The sequence below is a fragment of the Coffea eugenioides genome, chromosome 7 (assembly GCF_003713205.1).
Source record: "Coffea eugenioides isolate CCC68of chromosome 7, Ceug_1.0, whole genome shotgun sequence".
NCBI lineage: Eukaryota > Viridiplantae > Streptophyta > Magnoliopsida > Gentianales > Rubiaceae > Coffea > Coffea eugenioides.
The window spans coordinates 1079471-1104210 of NC_040041.1; the positions used below are offsets into that span (position 1 = coordinate 1079471).

The following is a 24740-nucleotide window of genomic DNA, read 5'->3' on the forward strand; positions in this document are numbered from 1 at the left end:
CGTTCGACCAAATACATACACCGTAGCCAGTAGCCTCCGGGGGCATAACCTGTAACTCAATCAACTTTAACAGAGACGCCTTGCTATACTATATAATCAAGTTGAGTACTTTAGTATTTCATTCGGTTTCAGAGTCCGCCCAAAGCAACAATTAATGAAAGCTCACGGGTCAACTAAAGGAATATTTATGATTACTGAATAGTAATCACACGTAATTGCATATTTATGGATCCTCATCTACACCAGTGATCCGTTGTTCCAAGGTGGCTTCGTACTTTTACAGCGATAGGGATCACAGCACTGGAAGTAAATTGTACAGAAGAAAGGAACATTTTATCTGTTTGTTCATTTTCAGAATTTAATGGAAACAACTACATTTTAAAGCAAGTACCCAAGGTCACAGGTTGATGTTGATGAGGTTGGTTGACAGTTGAGACATTATTATTGTAACTCCAACCTAGTAATGACCATTACTATACTACTGGTTACTACTATTAAATGGTTGCAGTAATAAATATTAGCGCAATAAAAATTTCTCCGAATTGCAGCCGTTAGTTCCTCGAGAACAATTCATTCATTTCACCTCATCATACATTTAGCCGAAACCTTGCGGCTTACAATGCGAATAGAAGGATTTGGGTATGTTCTGGGAGGTGGTCCTGAACCTAAATGAAATGTTGTCTCTGCAACAGCGGCCTGGCCGGCAGCATGCACTGATATCTTATCTTCACGCACAGCGGAGCTCTCCCTCCTCTGATGTCTGATGCAGATTAGATAACTCGTCAGTGTGTATGTTGCTACCATTACTGTTCCATTATTACTCGTTTATCACCAATTGAACCAGTATCAGTTCATTTACATCATGAAATTTGGATCTGTTTCGGTGTACATGCCAATTGGATTCTAAGTAGTCCAGTTGCAGACCTATCTTCGACATTAAATTCTCCTGAAACAGCAGTAGTCAAAGTTGCTCTTTTTTTTTTTTTTTGGTTTTGTTGGGGGGGTTTGGATTAGGAGATGGAAACATGGTGCGGCCATTGCAGAAATATTGCCCTAATAATCCCACGGTTTGCATGGGAGAATGCAAGTAGTAGTAGTACATGTGAAAGCCCAGCCACCAACCCAGATTCGGTCAAATGATAGTTTACAACGTTTCCTGCAATCGGTCCAAGTTGAATCATCAAATGACTGCTTGCCGCTTCAACTAATAATGCTTTGGTGGGTATCATTCCATTAGTTGAATTATTCCATGGAGGGGTGCCACTGCCTATATTTACTCATTGTCCACCTTATTCTCGGTTTAATTACGAAAAGATAAATAAAATCGGGTGAAGTGGAAATCTGTCAACCCACTCTTGGCAGCAATTCTTGTCACAACATTGAAAGCTGAAGTCCCTTTAGCGAAAGCGTCTATGAAACAATCACATACATGAATTTCTTGCACTCCCCAATGTATGTGAGAATTTCATTCTATGACTAGATTTACTATGATTCTATGACTAGAATCTAATTTGCTACTATTGTGGCAAGCTATTTTTTTCATTAAATTAAAAAAATGATGACAACAATAATATCTAGCCCAATAGTATTCCTTGTTTAAAGTTTCAAGTAAGAGTCATGTAATGTAATGGGAGGTTAGGTGTATGTTCCCCTTCAATTTTAATTTTTTACTTTAATAAAATTTGGCTGGCATCTCACCCCCCCCCCCCCCCCCCCTATTAGGGTATGCTGGAAAAAAAAATCTACCAACTCACATATTTTACCCCATTTAATGCGACACTACATCATCTAAAAGGACAAAAAAAAAAGGCCTAAGTTTGTAATTTTCCACCCTCTCTCCTTTCTTCTCATTTCATTCGACACACTTATTTTTTTGGCAACCGTCAGCCAAATAATGCATGTGCAACAAATGCTAGTCTCTTTTTTTTTTTTTTTTTTCTGACGGAGTGGGTATCCGGGTCAATCCTTACGGGCCCCGACTAATCCCACTCCGGCCCGGAGAGGAGGCCCCACTCCACTCGAGCACGGTGACAAGGGGACTCGAACCCTGGTTGCCCAGGAAGATCCACCGTACCCTAAAGAGGGGGAGCGGACCATTCGAGCTAACCCTTGGGAGCACAAATGCTAGTCACAATAATAAAAGAAAGACGCATGTAGGATAAATAATTCGAGCAAGATGAAAAATTACGAACATAAACGAAATTGGACTGAAGTTAGACCACACTGAGCCCAAACTGAAGCCCATTTATAAAGAGTATTGGGCCGGTAATAAAAAAAATACGTGATGGCCCGAATCATCAACAGCGTCAGGAGTCAGAGAGGAACTTTCTGAAATCTGCAGAGGAGGAGGAGGAGGAGGAAGACGGAGTCTCCTTTCGGCTTGGAAGTGCTGATCCAAAGCCTGATAAATGTTCGGGAGAAGGAGGTTTTTGTCGTTTCCTTTGGTTATCGGAGCTGTTGTGTAAGCTTCCATGCCTTGTTCTTATCTTTTCTTGAATTTGTGTATGTCTATGTGTAGATTTGCTTGAGTGCTCCCCTGCTATGTGAATTGGCTGCGATTCAAGATTGGAAATTTTTATGCCTTTTCTTCCCCTGAATGCTTCTGAACGAGTCATAGCTATTTAATTTCAAGCCAGTGAAAATTTGTTGCTTTTATTATGGCATGAAGTTTCGAGGTATGGTGTTGTGCCCAAAAATTCGTAGAATAAACAAATGCTAACTGTGGTTATTATTGGAGAATGATGGTTAAATTCACAGTATTAATTGGGAGAGGTTAGACTTCATGAGTGAAGTATAGGCACTCTGGCAAGAATAAACTGATTTGCAATGGCACGCTAGCAAGGACAATTTTTCTTGAATAGGAGTTAGATGGTATTGATTAGTGATATTCATGTTGAGAGGCCTCTTTAATTCAGTGTTGTCTCAAATGGTAATGAGGAACTTTAGATAAGTAGCATTACCTATAAAAACTTGGGTTAGTCATGAAAACATGATCCATGCTCTTTGTGGGCATTTACACTGATAAAATCATTTCTGATAAATGTAGAAAAGAAATGAGGAGACCATAGGCATTTTGAAGATAGCGAAGAGTAATATGTATTGAATATTGAGAGATTATGTGCTGCTGTTAAAATTTGAGTTTGCATAGAGGAACTGCCTGCTGAATGTCATACCCCTGAACTTTAGTGCTGGTCAATGAAGTGAGACTGGTATGGTTCTTAAAGGCTTGATGCTTGGTATTTGGATGTCAGTGTCACAACATGAAACTCGTACAGGTTTTCAGTGCTGTTAGTAATTCCCTCAAGGTTTTAGAATGTTTCTGATATATGTGGTAAATTGGACAGGCCATACTCAATCGAGGGTGCTGTTGAATTTGTCATACGGGAATACTAGTTGGGATGCATTTATGCGGTTAAAAAGAGTCAATTTGTCATTTGCTTGTCTGGTAGGAAATGCTTCTTTGAAGATACACCTGTGCTTCTAAAATGATTTTGCGAATGGAAACCTTATTTCAGTATCTACGGCTTAACAAGTGTGGTGGAACCAAAGCTGTGCTTCTTGTCCAAGTGTGTTGGTGAAATTCTTAATGCAGGTTTAAATCCTAACAAAAACTTAATATTTTGACTGTATGTTGTGTTGAACAACAGCCTTCAGATTATTCAGACTTCACCCTCCATTTTGGGTGGAAAGAATGTTGAGAAGTCAGTATTCCTTGAGAATCTTGCTAGATTCAGTTTCTATACGAAGATTTTTTGATATCCTGATTGCCTTTGTTTGACGCTTGGCTTGGCTTGCTGCATTTGCTTGGGTGTTTCTCGCTGGCTTCACCTCTGTTTTGACCGATGTCATGTGCATTACATAGCTGTTTTGGTAGACATGTTTGTTGTGACTAAGCCTTTTGCTAAAGCTGTTAATAATTAGCTTTTATGGCACAATCACTGAAAGGGAGAATTCAGCAGTTGTGAAGCATTTTCGGGTAATACAGTAGATGGATGCGAGCAGTGGACAATGTCCTAAGTTGATATTAATCAGAGCCGTAGATTCTCTCCCAATGTTGGGGTGACAGAAAGTGGCACTGACCCGACTTCCTAATAGCCATTTATTAGTCTTGATATCCCAGAATGGATGGAGCATCAAGCAAGGTCTTTGATAAAAGTTATGAAGTCACCATCCTGAGGACCTAAACTCTTTCTAGCACTCTAACCTAAAAGTTTAGTCATTTGTTCATCAAGTTAACTGATTCTGTAATTCATGCACAATTCAAGTATCTAATATTAATTGCTGAATGATTTGTTCTGCAGGATTGGGGTCGTCTCTGGAAAAGCTATTTTTGGACCTCCACTTGATGACTACTGGAAGAAGAAACTTAAAGAAGAGGCGGCAGCAAAAGAGAATAAGCAAGCTTCTCATAGCTGATGATATAATCTCCTCAAAAGTATACAAGGCCATGATATTGTGATTCATCCAAGTCTCCTAAGAACTGATAACAGCAACGAATGTTGCCTTCGGGAGGCAGTTTGCCCATCAACTTCTTTTAGGGATACCAGTATCTGCCATCTGGTTATGGTTTTGGCGGACCCGTTCAACTCCAGAAGTTTGTGTTACAAAATGAATCATGTCATTGGTATCTAGGATTCAAGGTGTTTTATTGTTTTTCATTTGCTTTAAGCTTGATTCTACTATGGCCAAACATATGTAGAAGATTTATATGCAATTGAGGAGTTTCTTAGTGTATCAGAAACGAATTGTACTTCACATTTAAGATTATAATATCCAAGTTAACGATTTCAGAAGCTGGCAACAGCTCAATGCTTTCTGCTGACGCCGCTTGCTTCTGTTACAAGCCAAAACTGCATAATGAAATCAAGGTAAGACCAAGTAATTCTCTTACGTAGTTTCCTGAACATAACCGAGTGAAATTTGCCCGACGTAGAAAGTAGAGGGAAGATGAACAGGTGATGCAATTGAGATGTAAGCAATATTCTTCCACATATTCACGGCAGCTATACGTGCAAGTATAAAGCCCAAGATGAACTCGGGGAAAGAATCTAGTGAGCTGCGACCAATACCAAACACAGGATAACCGATTAATATGTCGGAACCAAAATCCATGGACTACTCAGAATGTGCAAACATAAGCAAAGGCATATGGAAGCAGCGGCAGAAGACTTTCTACTGACGTGTTGAACAACTTCGATCCCCCTATCAATCACCTCCTCATGGATAGCATCAACGCTACTTCTCAAACTCTCGGCTATCTTTTCAAGTAGAAATTCCAGAAAAGACCTCACGCTTTCAAACGTCACCCTTCCAGTTACATCAAGTACAAGTCTCCTGTTGTTCGGAACTGCCAAAGTGGAAGACATCTTCCTCATCCACCCACTGTCTTCACTCTCACAGGATAATTTGCTTGGTTTGGATCCAAACGACATCAATTTTCTCTGAATTAAAGCCTTTTGATCTTTACTAGGGCTCAGCACAAATTCACTAGGTAGGTATTTCGAATCGTGAGCTGCATCCCTACCATGTGCATCAGCCAAAACTTGGTGAGAGCTCCTGACAAGAGTTTCTACGGCACCATTGCACAATGATGACAGCATTTCCTTTACTTTAGATTCATGCTTGGGATTTGTCATCCCAGAAAAGAGTTCATCATAAGGATTGATGCCCATCGTTTTGTCAAGAAAAACAGCAACCGCTGTACTCACGAACATTTGTACACAATCCCCAATCACTTCTCGACATTTATCCTCAAGTAGCAAATTGACCCACTTAGCAGTAGAGTTCGATTCATAAATATCATGATCCGCATTTGAGGAACCATTCAATTGCTTATTCGAATAATAAGTCACAACCAAATTCCTCGCAAAGCTGCCGACAACAACAGAGGCAAAACCAGAGCCTGCCTCCGAAAAAAGCTTATCCAATATTCTGTCAGAAAAATCTGATTTTGGACTGATGGAACCGCCACTCGTCAGTTTCTCCTGCCTATTACCACGCAATATTCCCAGAGTCAGAGCAGTAGTAATCCTCATCAGAGACCCTGAAATCTCATCTGACCTAGTAATCTTCGATATTTGCCTCAAACTACTGGGAATTTGATCAGAATCAGATTGTATGAACTCTTTTAAATCTCTAGAAACGACACCAACTGCCTCCGCTGAATCAGACACCATCTCAGCTACGGCGACAAGGGCGCCCAAGAGCTTTGACAATCTTTTCCTCTTCTTTACCACAGAAGGCAAGTGATAGAATTTATATGCGCCATAAAATGCACCAAAGGCAAGAACCCACTTCTTCTTCTTCTTAGTATAATCAAAACCCCACTTCAAGAAATCCAAATCCATACAAATGAAGCCCAATTACTCTCAAAGACAGACTTTTTCGTTGGTCCTCAAGAAAAGTGCACGTTTTTCTGAATTCTCAAGAAATCTAACCAGAAGTGCTAATATGTGTCAAAAGCTCAAATATTGCTTTTCTATGACAATTTTGCAGACATAGTTCCAAGGATGCGTGTATCCACTAATGAGGTGTGTAGTATTATCCATAATTTCAAAGATTTGTACACAAACCTGGGAGGAAAAGTTGAAAAGAAGTTATGATGCAGAGGCAGTTGCAGAGGGACGTAGCTGACGTTGGTTTCTTGCAACGAATACCAGAAGGGGCTTGTGCGCACGTACTAGTAGCCTGTAAAAGACCAAATGGAAGCTGATCCACTAGGAATTTTGTATGCCGTTGCCTGATAGGAGTAACTAGAACCACGACAGCTGTGTCGTTTCTGTATTATGGCCCTCAATTCTATTGCTGGAATGGCTGCAAGATCCGAGTATATGAATACATAATTGGTTATGGATATGGATCATTTATGCTGTTTATCTTTTGTTTTGCACGGGTGAGACTTGAGAGTATACGGATGATGAATTGTAAATTGCTGACCGTGGCCTGCGTATTGTTCGCTTTTGGTCCCAAACAGCTACTTTTCCAACTTCCTGGATTTGATTTGACAAGTCAATCCAGTTATAATTCTTTTGCCAGCAAAGTCGGCTTCTTGCATGCACTGTACAACAGATGTTGCTGCCTCCAATGGATAGGGAACTGGCATTTAACCAAGTGCACCTTTTTTTTCAGCCATACCAAGAAATGAATAATTCGATGAAGCTAACTCTCTCTTATTTCTCAATTTGTGACAAATGTACTTTAAAGCGTAGTGCGGGGAAACCTGGCAATTACACTTTTTGCCCTTTCACTTTCGTTATGCTTTTCTTTCTTTTCATTTTCTCCAACCGAGGCCCACGAAGGGAAGAATAGTTTTGGTGAAACATTTTCGTCTTGTTTCTCTTTAGTGATCTATCCTCTAGGTTGGAGTTGTCTTGGCCATTCCTATTACATATGTAACTTGCATCTTATTTTTTCCCATCTGAAATCATGGTTTGTTAAAGAATTAGCACTTTATATAATATACAAAGAGGAAAAGTATAGGAAACATAGCCCATATCGATTGGAGAAGTATACTGTTTGATTATAAGCGTAAAGGAGAGTCTCACTTTTTAAACTAATAACTTCTGGGACGATAGACCCAATGACGCCTGATATTTATAACGGTACACAGTCCTCAATGACACAAGTCCAAATTGTATGTGATGATTAAATGAGTTGAAGGTGAAATATTTTGCTGCATTCCTTCGAATTACTCCCTCAAATTTAATGGTCCATGTTCGATACATAACACACAACATACGATACATAATATACACAATTAATTTGTATCATTGAAAAATCACATTTGCAGTTTGATTTGGTTTTGAGTCGCCCCATAACATGCAAGCTAAGCTAGTTGATTTTAAACTGCTCTACAGAATGACCCGTTAGTCGGTTCCTAAAAGGTTTTTGTTTCAACTTTTGGCCTTTGCCCGGTGAATTTCGCCTCTAAGTTTACATCCTGCTGGTGCCAAAAAAAGGAATAACTCAACATTAGCCTAAAACAGCCATTCTTGGGATTATGGTCGCTCTTTCAAAAGGTGAGAGTGGGCGGGCGTCTGATCAGTAACCGGGCCTCGCGTCGCGAGCAAGGAGCATAAAAAGTATGACGTTGAGTAAAGTATGCCGGTGGACTGGATGTGGTCCAGCTTTGACCCGGTAAAATACTCCACCTTAGATGATGATAATGATCTGTGTAGACCCCACAAGGCTTCTAAAAAACAATAATGAGTTTGTTTGGATAGGAGTTTATTTGGATGATTTATTTGAAATAATTATTGTAGTACCTTTTGTAATGTGATTATGTGAAATAAAAAAGTAATTGGAAAGATAAAAAGGTAATTGGAATTGTGAAACAAATTATTTTTTTTCAAATAATTTCAATCCAAACACAATCAGTAAATTTGTTTGGATAGGAGTTTATTTTGATGATTTATGAGAGAATGAGACCAATCATCGCTCATATATCGCTGACGTGAAAATTAAATCCCTTAAAACGAAAATGATTAGTTTTAGTCCCTGACGAAAAAAAATGATCACTTTTAGTCCATTTTCACTTTTTCAAGTGGATTTTGACCGGAACTTATTGGGTCCACATGACATGCACAATTTTCAAAGGGTAAGAATGGCAAATCACCTTGACTAGAAAATGTGAGGAGACTAATAGTGCAAAGCTTTAGTTAAACATTCATCAAAAAATATATAACTAACCCATCATTACTCTATCCCCATACCTGTTCTTATTAGTATCTGAAGGTCTGTCTAGCCTGCTGAAACATGCTTTGGATAATCATTGTCTGACTGGACTAAAGATTGCCAAAGATAGTCCTGCTATTTCTCATTTGTTCTTTGCAGATGACACCCTTATATTCTGTAGGGCCAGTGTAGGTGAGGCTAATCAGGTGATGAAAATATTGGAGATGTATGAAGCAGCTTCAGGACAGAAGATTAATTTAGATAAATCTTCTGTGTTTTTCAGTAAAAACACTGGGGGTAAGGAATAAGGCAGAAATCCTTAGGATACTAGGGGGAATGAAACAGGTGGACCAGAGCAAGTATCTTGGGTTACCTATGGTGATTGGGAGATCTAAAAATCAGGTTTTCAGCTATATTAAGGAAAGGGTGTTGGAAAGGCTTAAGGGGTGGAAAGAAAAACTGTTGAGTCAGGCTGGGAAGGAAGTGTTATTGAAATCTGTGATACTAGCAATGCCTGCCTATGCTATGAATTGCTGTAGGTTGCCTAAGAGCTTGTGCCAGGATATAAGTAGACAAATGGCTGCCTTTTGGTGGGGGGAGAGTGATGGGAAGAGGAAGACTCATTGGGTAGGATGGGAGAAGCTAGCTGCTGTCAAAGGAAATGGTGGCTTGGGCTTTAGGGATCTGCAGGATTTTAATAGTGCCATGTTGGCTAAGATGTTATGGAGGATTCTGACACAGCCTAATCTGTTGATGAGTAAGGTATTAAAGGGAAAATACTTCAAAGGGGAATCTGTTTGGAAAACACAAGTAAGGGCAGGCGACTCCTGGATCTGGAAAAGCATAATGAGTGCAAGGGGGGTATTGGAAAGAGGAGCCAGGAAAAGGATAGGGGATGGCAGAACAGTGGATATTTGGAAGGACAGGTGGATACCAGGTGAAGGAACTGGTATGGTGTCTACTCAAAGGCCTGCAGGGTGTCATGTCCAGAAGGTATATGAGCTGATCCAGAATGGGAGGTGGCATAGAACTGTTATGGAGTCTTTGCTAAGTGAGGAGGACTGCAGGAGGATAGAAGGAACTCCAATTAGTCTATGTGCTGGAAAGGACAAGTTGGTGTGGCCACTTACCAAATCTGGTCAGTATTCTGTCAGAACTGGATATATGCTGGCTAGAGATATGAGGGGGGATTTGAAAAGGAAGGATCAGCAAGAGGCTAGCAATAGCAGGAATGAACCCAACTCTAAAGCCTGGAGGGTGCTATGGGGGTTAGACATCAAACATAAACTGAAGCATTTTATCTGGAAATGTTTGCATGGTGTCTTGCCTGTCAATGAGGTAATCAGAAGGAGAATTGGACAGGGGGTGGACAAATGCAGTTGTTGTGGGGAGTTGACAGAAACTTTGGAACACATGTTCTTTTTTTGTAAGCATGCAGAGTATATATGGAAGGCAGCTCCAATTGATTGGGATGGATTAAGAGAGTTTAGGCACAGCTTTTGGCTTTGGTGGAATAGTTTGATGGAAGCAAAGGACAGAGCAGAAGGAAGAAACCACATTGCTTTGACAGTGAATATACTTTGGCAGATCTGGAAATCAAGAAATCAAGTGCAGTTTGAGAAGAGGAGTAACTGTCCTGGAAGAATAGCTAGTAAAGCTGTGCAAGAGTGGGCTGAGTTCTCAGATGTTAGGAAGGGGATGGCTAATGCTGAGGAAAGGATGAAGGAACAGGGAGCTGGGGTAAGTAGTTGGCTTCCACCCTCTCAGGGCTGTATTAAACTTAACACTGATGCAGCCTTGGTGGTAAAAGATAGAAGAATTGGGTGGGGAGTTGTGGCAAGGAAGGAGGATGGAGAGGTTGTAGGAGCTTGGGCAGGTAGTGAAAGCAGGAACGGAATCCCAGCAGTGAAGGAGGCTTTTGCTATCAGGGAAGCTGTAATCAAGGCCAGACTGTGTGGCTGGAACAAAGTTGAAATACAGTCTGATTGTAAACTACTGGTGGACAAGCTTAGGGAGAGAAATGTGGATGATCCAATCACAGGGACCATATTAAGTGATGTTTTGTTTCTAAGTCATGATTTTGATGTTTGCCAGTTCTCTTTTGTTAAAAGAGAAGGCAATCGTGTGTCTCATAAGCTGGCAAAATTTGCCACAAGCTTGCAGGACGAAATCAGTTGGAAGAATTCCTTTCCAATTTGGCTTACTGTTTTAGCCAAGAATGATGTAGGAGCAGTTGCTCCAACTCTGTAATTTCTATTTTGGTTATAAAAGTTGATATCGTTTGGAAAAAAAAAAAAAAAAAACCCACCATTACTAACAATTCATCTCAACCCAAAACAACCCTAATTGCAAACTCGCAGCAACTGATTGAAATTCATCTGAAGGAAATTGCTAATTGAAATGCCAAATATATTGGGTTTAGAGATAATGATGTAACAAGCGCCGGCAGACTTGGCGACCTTGGCTTGATCGACGGATGCAACTTCCACAATTTCTCCACCTTCCAGCGTTTGAGCCATCCTGACTTTGATGGAGAATGGGTTCTTCTTGGTTTCAGTAATTGCATTACTGCTATAGATCGTGACAGCACCATTGTCAACCAGCGTTGCAAGTGTTCGTAAAATGCCTGAATGAAATGTCGGAAGCTGTGGAGCACTGGGGAAAGCTCTGCATTTGCCTCTTAAGAGCCGAAGTCGCCGAAAACCCAAGAAACTCAAACGCAAAAGAGAAGTCCTTAAAACTCATAAAAAGCCAGCTTCTTCTTTGCCCCGATCATCAACGGACCATGAGCAGAATCTTGAGCTCCATCAAAAGCCTTGTTTAGACATCACGCTTCTATCACAAAATCTCAGTGACTTTGATCTGAAGAGTTTCTCAAAGACACATCCCATACAATCCATGCCTTCATCTCCTAAAACTTTTTCTCATCTTGCCATTGTCCCGTTCAACAATCCCAGCTTGAAAGTTGGCATAGTTTCTTCACGGAAGAAGGGAAAGAGTCCAATGACGTGGCACTGGAACAAGAAAAAGATGGAAACTTTGACAAAGCATTTCAATCCCATCCCATTTTCACCCCAAAAAATGCTGTCTTTAGATATTGCAAGCCACCAAATTTTGCTCTCAACTTTAGGCCTGTGGAATTTTTTCCATCTTGATTTTGACCAGGAACTCCTGACAGACTTGCTAGAATGTTTTGGTCAAGGAAGCACATTTTCATTTTTCTTTTTCTTTTTTTTGCATTTATCTTTTATAGCACATTTGCTTGTTATTTTCTTGTTTTTAATCACGAATTTCCTTCAAAAGAATTTCAATCAACTAAGAGGAGTTTGAAATTATGGTTCATTTTGGTTTGAGATGAATCGGAGATTTTCGGTAATGGTGGAATAGTTTTTGTGTATTTTGATGAATATTTAACTAAAGATATGCAGCATTAGTTCCTCAAATTTCTGATCAAGTTGATTTTTCATTTTTACCCTTTAAAAATTGGAAACGTCATGTGGGCCTAGTAAATTCCAATCAAAATCCGCTCGAAAAAGTAAAAATGGATTAAAGGTGAACATTTTTTGTTTGTTAGGAATTAAAACTAATCATTTTCGTTCTAAGGGACTAAATTTTAACATCAGTGATATGTGATGGACGATTGGTACAATTCTCCCATGATTTATTTGAGGTAATTACTGTAACATTTTTTGTGATGTGATATATATATGAGATAAAAAGGTGATTGGAATTTGTGAAGTAAATTTTTTTATTTCAAATCTTCCTAATCCAAACATACCCAGTGAAATTTAAAATGGTTGGAATGATGATTAAATTATCTAAAATGGCACGATTTGGTCACTGTAAGCAGTTTTTCATTTTTGGCGAAAAAATCATTCAACTCCTTAAAATCAGCGTTTTGGGTCTTTTTTGCTAGATCAAATGAAAAAGAGCTCACATTTTTGTGAAACCTAGAATAGTAGGTCAAATGTGCATTTTTTTGGGTTGATTTATTGGTTAACTTAGCCAATATAATCCAAAAAGCCCATTTTAAAGAATTAAATGATTGGATTGTGCCAAAAAAAAGGTTTAATGTTCGAACTGTACTATTTTAAATAGTTTAATGATTATTTTAGTCATTTAATCAATTTAAAAAGGTCCATCCATCCACGAAGAGAAGAGAGAGAGAAACTGAGAAAGACAGAAAGAAACCCGGGCCACGTATTATCGTTTCGGAAAAAAAAAAAAAGAAAGAAACCCGGGCCACGTGCATCCCGAAATTGATTCGCAGCCACAGCCTTGCTTAAGAACTACGTGCCGATACCTACGAGTCCGAGCCGCCTCAATGGAATCCTGGAACCGGATCATCATCAACAGCTGCTGCCATCTCATTCTTACTTTACACGTAGCTTACACCGCTCTTCCCACCTCAAAAGTTCACCGTCAAACGCCCCTCACGACGACCATAACAACCATCGGTTACCCCAATTCACCCTTAAGACTTGACCCGTCCCAATTCCCATGCTGATTCATCATAGCTACTTCTATCAATTGTACGCAAGTATTACGCTACGATTAAGCGAGCATCCTTTTATCGGTGGCTGTTTTTTTTATTCTTGTGGTTTGATAGTAAAAATACTACTAGTTGAACAAGAAATAACTAACGTGGAAGTCTAACAATTCATCCTTGAAGGAAGTTCAAAATAAATTTTATACAAAAAACTATTTTAGAAAAAAAATGTTGAAATGCACTTTCTTATTTGTTAATGAAACTCTTTTTGATATTTTGACTATCTAAATTAGATTAAAAAAAAAAACTACCCATATCCTTTGTTAATTGTATCATCAATTTTCTTTTTATGAAGGTGTAATTAAAATGTAGAGTATCTTCAACTTTTTTCCTTCCTTTTGGGTTTACATGAGCAAAAAAGTCACAAATAAGAGAGTGTCACTAGCATTTTTTTTATAAAATATTTAGCTCCTTATCAAGTTTGAATCTAAACAAGAAGCTGGAGCCTTATTTTTTAACTTCTACTAAGGGTCTGTTTGGTTGGAAGTAAAATGTTTTCCTTGGGAAAATATTTTCCGTGGAAGTAATTTTCCATGAAAATCATTTCCCTTTCGTCATTTTCAGGTGTTTGGTTAATTTATTGAAAATATTTTCTTACTTCATTTTTCTGGTGTTTGTTTAACTTTTGAAATATTTTTACTTTTATCTCTATCTTTACTTTCTACACATTATAACTACATACTTCTTCCCATGCAAAATAAGAAAATTTATCTCATTGTTTAACTTTAAAAAATCTTGGAGAAATGTATATATGAATAAAAAATATCTCCTTAAGCAATAAACAAATTGCTGGTCATTTAGTGTCAAATATCAATCACATGCAATGCTTATTGTGACATATATCTTGCACTCTCACTGCTGAAAGTTTCTCTAGAAAAGAATGTCCCTATTATACATAATTAATTACTAGCATAGGATGAGCACGATGAGTTTTTTTTTTATTTTGAATATACTAGGGGGAGGGTTGGGTTGGGTGGTACGGGGGAGGGAGTGTAAGGAAGAGGTTTTGGGTTCGAATCTTCCTGTTTACACTAAAAAAAAAAAAAGAACATATTACAAGATGTTTTCAGTAAGTTTGGAACATACTACAGGCGGGATGCATGCATTTCGGAAAACAACTTCAGTAAGTTTGGAAGGGAAGTTGTTTTCCATAAGATGAGTGAAAATATTTTACATAGGAAAATGTTTTCAATAACTTTTGTGCAACCAAACACGGGAAATTAGGAAAATATTTTCCTGGAAAACATTTTCACCCGAAACAAACGGACCCTAAATGTATTTAATTTGAATTTTGAGTCAAATCATCTATACTGTTATATATGAAGGGAGTGTACTGGCTTTGGGGTAATTTTTTTTCACCTTTGGATTTCCAAATTTACTCTCGTAATCGCTAAATTATGCCTTTATCATTTGATTGCATCTTGCCCATATTGCCTATCAATGCAATCAGAACTAATTTTCGCCCATAATCACTGATAAATATTGTAATCACTAAGTTAATTAAAATTCTATTCAAAATTTTTTTATAAATTTGAGAGTTTATTTTTTAATAAAAATTTTATACTAATTTCTTCTATACTTTTTTTTTTGTCAAAATTAAACTCTTCTATATAAAAGGTGGTTGTTGCTAAATTGGACATAACTTTAGTTTGCCCTTATCACTAGTAACTAGAAAAGGAGAATCCATGTTCGGGCCGGAAAAGTCCGTTTAGCTAACGGGAGAGGATAGGAGGCCAGTTGGAGCTTATATAGAATTCTTAGGCAGATACATGTACATTTCGCGTATCGCTAATGTTGCTCTTCTGCTGCAGTTTTCTCTCCCCTGCACCCTCCCTCCCCTCTCCCTCTCCCTCACTGTTGTCAAGGAAGGAGAACAAGTCACCTGGAGTTAAGGGTCTCCCAGGTTTTGACTTTTAAAATATAAATTTCTAGTCCTCGGGTAATCCCAAGATCTTATAAGTAAACCATACTCTCTATCTTTTCTCTGGTGCATTATGCAAAGAAAACCATTTACTCAAAGAAGCTCCCATGTTAGATTCTCTTAGACAAACGCTTGCCCAAATAAAGCTTCCTATTTAAGCACCAAATTCCAGTTCTCCTTCGTGCCTCCGTCTTTTCTGATCTGATGAGTCCTCCCTTCAGTTTCGGATTCTTCCTTTTTTCTTTTATTTTTCTTTCTGTTAAAATTTTCTTTTAAATGAGGTCAGGACTCAGAGTATCTTTTGATTCATCTTCTTGCAGTTTAAAACATTTGTTTGTATTTGATTGATTATCTTAGTGAAAAACAAGGAAGCCTATCTCAATATTTTCTGTTTTGTTATTGTTGTTGTTTTTTTTTTTTTTTGGATTAATGGGAAAAACAAGAATATACGCCGCTTCCTTGCTCAATTTTCTGAACTGGCACGCGCTTAAAATCTGAATTAATTCAAAGGAGATTTGCATGTCAACTTTGTTGGACATTTATTTGGTTTAGTTGACTATTTCAGGTTCAGGTGAAGCATAATCTCGGAGATCATTAAGACAGGAGATGGAGATCATTTATAGGCCTTATGTTGATCCGGATATCGTATCTCTAATTGAAAGAATGCATCCTCCAAGGTTTTTTCTTGCATCACTTCGTCCGAATATATATATAGACACACACATAATCGTCCAATTTCTGTGATTCAAAATCAGTTTTTGCGGGTTAACTCTGTTTGCTTGACCCTTATACGAGCTTCTTCTTCTTGAGCTTTCTGCAGGGTTTCCATAGACAATGATACCTGCCCAGATTGCACCCTTGTGAAGGTTAGTAACTAAGAACAAGAATTTTTAGAAAGTACGAATCTTTATTAGTTGTTTGGCGACCTTTGTTAGACCAAAGTTATTGCTTAGTCAGGTCTTTCTTTAAGGGATGATACCAATGGTTTCCTTGACTAAATTATTCAGCTAGAATTTCTAAGTTGAAACGGTGGGGACGGGCTAATAGATTCCAGCATAGATGTGAAACCAACCTTGAAAAGGATATCAAGATACCATACCACTGCCAACATATGCCTGCCTGATTACATTGAAACAGGTGGACTCGTTAGTTATTCCAGTGCTTTTTGTTGTTTTGAAAACCCTCAACATTTATTAGTCAGTAGTCACTTAGTAGTAGTGATCTATCAAAAAAGTCAGAACTTTCAGTTACCATTATTTTCCCGAGTCCTTCATTGGGCATCACCAATCCTAGGATCCTGATCTCTCAGACAATGCAAGTGGTTTTGGCTGAAGTCAGTCTGTGACCCACCGAGCACACTGGAAACCCATCTCAGATAGAGATCTATATGAAGCTTTTCCTTCCAGACTCTACCCTCTCAAGATGATTCCGGCTGAAGTCTCAATCTGTTGTATTAGGGCCATTAGGTCAATAAAGAATAGTACCATATGTTTAATTCAAGGCAACTTAAGGGGAAAATGACATGAATTATTTTCAAGGGCTATATCCACTCAATGGTCTTTTAGTGCTTCCACAATCAAAAGACATAAGCACGGCACAGAAAGGAAGTAACAATGGTGGCCTCTGACTGTAAAGAAAACCTTTACATGTGTAAATGCACAATTTTTTTTTGTTCTGCATATTATTTAATTTTTCGTCGTCTTTTGCCTTTCCGTTCAAAGGTTGATAGCGCAAACAAGCATGGGATCCTACTGGAAATGGTCCAAGTTCTGACGGATCTGGACCTCGTCATTTCCAAATCATACATTTGTTCTGATGGTGGCTGGTTAATGGACGGTTGGTCTCGCCTTCTTTGCATCATACACCGTTCTCGACTCTTAGCACCAATGAGAAAATTCTAAATGGTTATGTTGTATGCCGAGTGAATTAATTATTGGTTGCAACTTGCCAGACATATGAAAATGAACCTTTTTTATCCCTACGTGAGTCATACACGATTACCTTATTTTAACTTCACACTCATATTTTAAATTCATGTTTCACAGTATTTCACGTGACAGACCAACTGGGGAACAAAATTACTGATGAAAGCCTCATTCATTATATTCAACAGGTTAATACTTAATACTCTCTCCCTTTGTATTTTACGGGAATTGCTTAGTATTTTTAGTACTCTTCTTTCCCTTTGTATTTTACGAGGATTGCTTATATGTTAGCGTATACATGAGGAAATTTAATTTTAATTTAATTTTGTATTTTTTGCATGCTCTAAATAAATTACACAAAATTTCAAATTTACTTTTAGGCAATCAGCACAAGTAGGGAGAGTTCCAGGGAGGTCCAACCATCTATTAGCAAGAATGTGAGGCCAGCATACATCTCTGCAGAGCATACAGCCCTTGAGATGACTGGCACGGATAGACCGGGTCTAATGTCGGAGATGTCTGCCGTGTTGGCTGAAATGGGATGCCATGTTTCGGCTGCTGTAGCATGGACTCATAACGCCCGTGCTGCATGCATCATCTATGTGGCAGATGAGTGCAATGGCGGGCCGATTACTGATCCCTGCCGGGTGGCACGTGTGCAGGCTCAACTAGAAAATGTAGTCGAGGCTCATCACTGCAACGGTGAGAAAAGGAGTGTGAGGTTGGCATGCCCTGTAGGTGGAAAAACACACACGGAAAGGCGGCTCCACCAGCTGATGGCAGCCGATAGAGACTATGAGGCATGCTGTTCTTGTTCTGTCCAGGATGATGATGGCAAAGATGAAGAAATGAATTCAAACGGAAAGTTTGATTGGCAGAGGAGGAAAGAACGTGAAGCTACTACACGCGTTAAAATAGAGAATTGTACCGAGAAGGGGTACTCTATAGTTACTGTGAGGAGTAAAGATCGACCGAAGTTGCTCTTTGACACAGTATGTGCTCTGACGGATATGCAGTATGTTGTCTTCCATGCAGCGATTAGCTCCAAAGGACCAAAAGCAGTGCAGGTAATGTGTCTTGTCTTGGCTTAACTATGCGTGCGAGTTTATCCTTTTAACTACATGGTTCACTGGCTTTTTCCATGACAAAGAAAATGTGCATCTGGTATGGTGGTTCAAATTCTAATCCTGTGCTTTAATTTCAGGAATATTACATTAGGCACAAGGATGGATGCACCCTGGACTTGGAAGTGGAGAGGCGAAGAGTGACTCAGTGCCTCATTGCAGCTACAGAGAGGAGAGTTTCTCACGTAAGTATAGAAAACCATCATTTTAACTTCAAGATGGAGGTTGCGGGCTCCGACGCTGGAAAGGAAAATAACACTTTTTTTTTTTTTGTTGAAACGATAGGAAAATAACACTTAAAAATGTCTTTAACGAAATTCTGTGCAGGGAATAAGGCTGGATGTGACCACTGAAAACAGGATAGGATTGTTGGCTGATGTTACGAGAGTGTTTCGAGAGAATGGGCTATCTATAGCAAGAGCCGAGATTGGAACAAACGGGGACAGAGCTGCTGGGACGTTTTACGTTAAAGACGCCTCAGGGGATAACATAAGCAGAGAGACGCTGGAGATGGTGCAACGAGAAATAGGGGGTGGTACCGTACTGGTCCTTGATAAGCCGTTAGATCTTCGGTCCCGAACCACATCATCTTCCACCGGCGGACGCAACAGCGCTGGCACAGAAGACAGGCCAAAGTTGTCGTTGGGAAGCTTGTTTTGGTCGCACCTTGAGCGGCTCTCAAGCAATTTCAGGCCCATAAAATCCTAGTCCTTTATAAAGGGCCAACTTTGTTTGTCAAAGTTAGGTTATAAAGGGCCAACTTAGCACTTGATTTATGTTAGCTCTTCTTCTGTGAATAGTTAGCATCTCTAGGTGCACTAGCTTCTGGCAAATATAGTCCATTTGTGAAAATTGGTAGTACAGGTCATATGCTAATAGTGCATTTGTGTAAATTGGTATATATTACCGCTTCATCTCCTCTCTCTCTCTCTCTCTCTCTCTCCGCAGCTCCCTCATGGCCTAAATTACAAGATTTGCCAGTTTTCCTCCCCTGATGTCATAGTGTCAGAATGTGTTCTAAATACTGCCAAGAGGACCAATTCAGTATCAAAACTTAGTTTCGAAAATCATGTCAGTTGACACATTCACAAGGAAATGATGCTGTGGAACTCAAACCCTTTCATAAGTCCAAGAATAGTCAAACGCTTGGTTCGGTAAATGGGCCCAAACGCTTACACGAGATGATGAAAAGGACAACAGATGGACAACAACCAACAGGTGGGTTTGTTTGGATTGCGGTTTATTTGTCAAAATATATTTGCTTACATCATCATTATAATTTTTAACACACATTTTTATCTTCTCAATTATCTTTTTATCTCACATACATCACATCGCAAAAAGTATTACAATAAAAATATCTCTAATAATTCACAATCCAAACAAACCCCTAGTACTAGTGTCACACGTCCAAGGGCATAAGATTGCTCCACTTTACCACGCATCTCGACTACTCAATTGGTTCTTTGTTGTCCATCTACATGAATTGGAAAACACATCAACATAATTGCTCATTTACCATTGAGTTATTGATCTGCTTAAGTTTATCAGATCAATTGCCCTGTTGTTTAGTTATTGCTCATTCAAGGAGTATATTTACAGCATACAATTTAACAAGACTGAAGGTGCACCAAATAAATTAACAGTACACTATTCACAAGCACGTAGAATGTAGAGATACCATGTTTTGTACACACACAGTTGACTGATTACATAGAAGATCACGCCACATCAATGTCATCAACATCAAGCCAATCACTGGATTCCTTCGAGTCAGGGTTCCTGGGAATTACCTTCTTAGATCCAGCAGTTTCAATGGCCCCGGATTGTGTACTATTAGACAAGTCAGAAGAGCTTTTTCTCAGTTGAACCCAATCTCGTGCATCTTTGTCCGGACTGTGACTTGTTTTCTTAAAGCTAGCAGGCACATCCATATCATCCTCTTCGAGATCACTAAATGACACATCCTCATCATTCTCAATGGGAATTGTAGCTCCACCTGCACCAGCTCCAGAGCTTTCTTCCTTCAACCAATCATCAGCATCATCTTCATCTTTCTCTACCAATACATTACTTGAATCAAAAAGTATACTTTGATCCTTAGTCTGGTCAACATATTTTTCTTCAATCACCGGTTTGTCAACGATAGCAATTTCAGCACTCATGACAGGGTGCTTCTCTATCTCATGTTCGATGGCAGCAGTGGAAGTTACAGATTCAGTAAAAGATGTTTTGGGAACATTATCATACTCAGTTTTGATAGGTACTAATAGGGGTTCTTCGGGTTGATGGTTGGAACTATCTTGAACATCAATAGTGCCCTCCCCAGACCAGTCTTCTTGTTTTGCCTTGGAACGGTTCTTCAATCCCTGGGATAACAAGGCCCTGGCTTTTACTATCTGCAAGGACAACATAAGAGGGCAGACAAAAGACTAAGACCACCTAACACATGAATTCTTATGTAAACATCCAACTCATCCAAACTGAAAATAGAAGGCATAATGTCCAGTCTTTCTTTATCTTTACAAGATTCCCTAAATTATACTTGAAACTGGACAGTTCAGATATCATACCAATTAAATTCTCTATAACACAAACACAGGGCATCTCTAACCTGTGCCCCTTTTCCCCTCTCTAAAAGAAATTAACAAATATAGCCCAGTTGCAATTGGTTTAGTTTTATAGAGAATATTGAATGCTAAAGTACCATGCCAGACAGCAAAATGAAGATTGCATGAGCAGCTCATCAACTCTTACAGAAAAACACAAAACTTCAAACAAACAACAGATAAGCAATATTCAGTTAAAACAACTGCCATTGCTATCTCATTCAAAGTCAGATCATGTCAACGGGCTCCCAGAAATATTAGTTTCAGCTAAAATGTTTTGTCAATTTTATCAATGAAGACAACAGGAACGTACAGAAGTATTGCAACATTCAACATAACCACAAACAAGAATCAATACGACCTTCTTGGCTCCAGGAAATCATAGGCTATTACGGCTGAACTCAATAAACGTACACAAAAGTACAATGTTTAAAGAAAATTGGTTCCTCAACAACATTGAGAATGTATTATCTTTTACATTGAAATAAAATAGAATCACCATGTCATGTAACCAACTTGCCTGGGGGGTTGATAGTAGTTCCGCATCTTTCTTATCCAGTCTAGGGTGAAGAAGCACAAAGTATATCTTCCAAAAGCAACTCTCACTCATATAACCTGGGCAAAGTTCAATCCTCAATGCAGCTAATCTTGGGGCAAGTTGTTCAACAGCTAAAGCGTGTTCTTGCTGAGCATCAGACAAGTCAAAATCTAGCATCACATAGCAAGCAAATGATCACCATGGAGATCACACTATATTTATCTTTCCTGTACTAAATCTAGAAGAGATAATGATCATAATAAGCTGGATTCACAAAATTATGGAACAAAGGCTATACTGATGCAGTAATGGTCAGAGTTACCATGCAGCCAAATATGGCATGTTACAAAACCTTATGACTCAGAAATAACAAACCAATAATTAAAGAAATATAAATCGACAGACAAATATAGGAAATCAGACTTTGAAGTGAGTTAATTTTTTTTTATCAAAAGCTAGGCAAAAAAATTTTCTTATGCGACATAAATTTATTAAACACGCAAACAAGAAGGGAGTAGGGAAAGTGAATAAGAAGGGACTTTTTTCAATTGGAAAAGAGATGACACTTTTGGGATTAGGAGAAGAAAAAGGTGAAAAAGGCAACACCACTGGCAGCTAATAACCACCATGTTAATTTCTTCAGCACTTTTCAGCTTTGCCAACTTGATCAGTAATTCTTTTTTCTGAGAAGTCAGGGGCAACAAGTTAGAACTGTTGCCACTTCTAACGAAAACCCAGCAACCAGCATTTGACATAAATAGTGAGTCCTTGCCAATTTGAGCTGAGTCTAATAAATGAAATATTCAATGAAGCCTTCCAGGATCAGTTGCAGTAATCATGCCTGCGGACATCTGGTGCCAAATTGTTGCCCTCTACCCGATTTTATGCCAAAAAATGATATGTTTTCTCTAATCAAATACACCTTTCGTCTAGAGAAACAGAAATGTCCTCATAAAAACTCAGTAGAATTAAAGTTGACAATGGTTAAACAAAAGCTGTTTTTCTATTAAGCACAAAAAAGAAATTGTACTATGCATCAGGAGGATGAACAACAGATCGCCAAAACACACACTCTTACAGAATTACGTAGCATCTCAACCTGCACTCCGCCCACTGGCCAAAGTGCTTCTCCACAGCTAAAGTTAAATCAACCTAGTCCAACACTAAAAGCTCTAACAAGCCCACCAAAATCATCAAGAGTCAACGCAAAAGTAGACAACGAGACCCAGTCCAAAATATACACATTAGGTTCGAAACGGCAAAAAACATAGTAACAATAATAATTTGAGTAGTACAAACAGGAATTACCATCATCATCGTCACTTTCAGGTAGTGGTAGTGGAAAATCCAGCCAAGTTTCAGGATGCATTGCAATATCTCTTGCAAAAGATACCACTTCATTAGTCACCCCAACAGCACCGCCACTCGACAAAGCATTATTGCCTTCCCCTTCCTCTTCCTCATTATCCGATCCCAATTGCAGAAAATCAGACGCCATTTTCGTGAACTCAGACACAGCTATGTTGTTCGACAGTATCGATATCCCACTGCGAAACTTTCCCCCAATCTCCGCGAAATCGTTCCGGATTCCTGTTATTCCAATGGCTTGGGAATCTAATTGATCCTGATCGGATCTGGAAATTGATTTTCCTCGGGGAGTGGTGGATTCTGAGTCTTGGAGAGGCTTGTAGGGTTCGGACTGAGGGGGCGGGGCGAGGAATGAGGCGACGCCCCAAAATTGGCGGGTTAGGGTTTTGGTGAGCTCGGAGATGTCATCCTTGACGCCGCGTGGAGTTGAAGTCGGCGATGATGATGATGGATCGAGGTTTTGATTCTGCTGTTTTTCGTGTTCTGCGTCGCGTTCATTGAGATTGGAAACGACGGCGCTTCCCTCGTGGTCATCGGTTTCGTCGAGTTTGAGAGTGTTGGCAATGGATCGAGCTAGCCATGACATTGTTAAGGCTTTCTGACGGCCGGAGGCCGGCGTTCGGCTTTCGGCGTTCGAGGATTTATTGCCAGTGAGAATTAAAGAGTTGGCGTCAAGTACAGACGCAGCAGTTCAATCCGATCTATAGTACTGTTCGGGAGAGTTTTAATTACTGCTAATTATTTCCCGGATCACGATGGCGTTTAGCTAGTTCAGAGTAGGAGAAGTGTACATGCGGTCAAAACTTAGATAGACCTATTTTCAAAATTGCCATCTATAAACTCATGCAACAGAAAATCAAATGCCGAAAGCAAAGATTAGCCAACCAAAATGTTATTGTTGCAACGAAAAAAAAAAACCTCTCATTCAAATGGCGGCAGAAAACTGTCCTAACATCATGAAAATGTCTGTATAGTTCTTATTCTATGTGTTACATGGGACTACACCCTTGGCAATTGAACTAGTTATAATCAGACGTTCAAGATTATTTGCAAAATTATATCTACGTTAATGATTATATTATTAACATATTTTTTAATTACTTTAAATTTTTTTCAATTACTTTTTTATCGTGCATTTTATCTTTTGGATAATCTCCTGTCTAAACACACTTAGAGTCTCTTGGGAAAAAAGCCAAAAAGTAGATCTTCATCGGTGTTAGACTCTATCGAAAAGTTTTAGGTCCACAAGTCTTGATAAAAGTATTTATGGAATGAATCTAATGAAACTAACGCAATTAGAGCACATTATTGATTTGGATTTAAACAAGAGCAAATTATTGATTTTTCTCCCCAGAGAAAATTAAGTGAAATAGTAATCGAACATCTCATTTGAGTTACGACTATTACAAACAAGCAACTTTCTGTCCACATGAGTTTATCATGGTTATTGGTGGTTATTATGAGCAATTATTCTATGGTTGATTTCCACTCACCTTGATTTGTACTTTTTTTTTGTATTTTTTTTTTTTGGATGTCGGGGAAACACACACACACAACAAAAACACCCCACCAACACAAAAGAAAAACAAAAACTCCAAAAAAAAAAAAAATCTAACTTCTTTGACGGGAGGTTCCAAACCTTTTAATAAGTTCATAACGAGACTGGTCTCAATGCTGTTTCGTTTATTTCCTAACCTGAAAACTATTAAAGTATATTAGCTAATCCACGCTTCAATGACCCATAGTCCCCGCGGTAACTCATTGCTGGTAAATATGGTTCTTCTACAAAAATAGCATTTTATTTATTTATTTTTTGCAAAACCTTTGTTTGGGAGTGATATGAACTAATTTGGATGCTATCCATTTGTTGCTTAAGCACTATATCAGGAAAATTGCCATTTAGAAAAAAAAAACTTTTAAGTTTATAATTGGTTTTAGTATACTTTCGAGGAGAAATTAAACTAAGCTATTTTGAATATAACTTGCAAAATAATCTTTTGGTAGGCAAATTCGTTGCTCAGAAAAGAGAAGAG

The 24740-nt window shown here is 38.8% G+C and overlaps 3 protein-coding genes and 1 long non-coding RNA gene across 7 annotated transcripts; 2 read left to right on the plus strand and 2 right to left on the minus strand.

Annotated features, from left to right (window-relative positions):
• Positions 1 to 2295: 2295 nt before the first annotated feature.
• LOC113778846 lies at positions 2296 to 4809 on the plus strand. The gene is made up of 2 exons (XR_003469336.1): positions 2296 to 2461; positions 4302 to 4809. It is a non-coding gene; the product is annotated as an uncharacterized LOC113778846 (long non-coding RNA).
• Positions 4810 to 4964: 155 nt separating this feature from the next.
• LOC113778845 (protein PHLOEM PROTEIN 2-LIKE A10-like) lies at positions 4965 to 6759 on the minus strand. The gene has a single exon (XM_027324351.1). It carries the CDS (start codon positions 6345 to 6347, stop codon positions 5088 to 5090), a length of 1260 nt encoding a protein of 419 aa, XP_027180152.1. The 5' UTR covers positions 6348 to 6759; the 3' UTR covers positions 4965 to 5087.
• Positions 6760 to 15025: 8266 nt separating this feature from the next.
• On the plus strand, positions 15026 to 19110 carry LOC113777517 (ACT domain-containing protein ACR1). 4 transcript variants are annotated; one of them, XM_027322631.1, is made up of 9 exons: positions 15026 to 15125; positions 15709 to 15820; positions 15964 to 16009; positions 16865 to 16979; positions 17189 to 17256; positions 17449 to 18135; positions 18273 to 18377; positions 18520 to 18918; positions 18953 to 19110. In XM_027322631.1, the coding sequence occupies exons 2-8, from the start codon at positions 15750 to 15752 to the stop codon at positions 18898 to 18900; spliced, it is 1473 nt and encodes a 490-aa protein (XP_027178432.1). In that variant the 5' UTR covers positions 15026 to 15125; positions 15709 to 15749; the 3' UTR covers positions 18901 to 18918; positions 18953 to 19110. The 4 variants fall into 4 exon arrangements, with proteins under 4 accessions (XP_027178432.1, XP_027178433.1, XP_027178431.1 ...); XM_027322632.1 differs by having other exon boundaries at positions 18520 to 18912; positions 18947 to 19110; XM_027322630.1 differs by having other exon boundaries at positions 18520 to 19110.
• Positions 19111 to 19690: 580 nt separating this feature from the next.
• Positions 19691 to 23431, minus strand: LOC113778037. Its single transcript, XM_027323285.1, has 3 exons — positions 22648 to 23431; positions 21322 to 21509; positions 19691 to 20591 (listed from the first exon to the last, which is right to left on the minus strand). Exons 1-3 carry the CDS (start codon positions 23291 to 23293, stop codon positions 19914 to 19916), a joined length of 1512 nt encoding a protein of 503 aa, XP_027179086.1. The 5' UTR covers positions 23294 to 23431; the 3' UTR covers positions 19691 to 19913.
• Between the last annotated feature and the right edge of the window lie 1309 nt (positions 23432 to 24740).

Bases quoted from the DNA above. Each gene is read 5' to 3' on its own strand.
- LOC113778845 (XM_027324351.1), bottom strand. From the start codon at position 6,347: ATGGATTTGGATTTCTTGAAGTGGGGTTTTGATTATACTAAGAAGAAG.
- LOC113777517 (XM_027322630.1), top strand. From the start codon at position 15,750: ATGGAGATCATTTATAGGCCTTATGTTGATCCGGATATCGTATCTCTA. The intron at 15,821-15,963 runs GTTTTTTCTTGC...AGCTTTCTGCAG, and splicing joins GAAAGAATGCATCCTCCAAG to GGTTTCCATAGACAATGATA. The intron at 18,378-18,519 runs GTAAGTATAGAA...AATTCTGTGCAG, and splicing joins CAGAGAGGAGAGTTTCTCAC to GGAATAAGGCTGGATGTGAC.
- LOC113778037 (XM_027323285.1), bottom strand. From the start codon at position 23,293: ATGTCATGGCTAGCTCGATCCATTGCCAACACTCTCAAACTCGACGAA. The intron at 21,510-22,647 runs GTAATTCCTGTT...ATGTGATGCTAG, and splicing joins TGAAAGTGACGATGATGATG to ATTTTGACTTGTCTGATGCT. The intron at 20,592-21,321 runs GCAAGTTGGTTA...TTGTCCTTGCAG, and splicing joins AACTACTATCAACCCCCCAG to ATAGTAAAAGCCAGGGCCTT.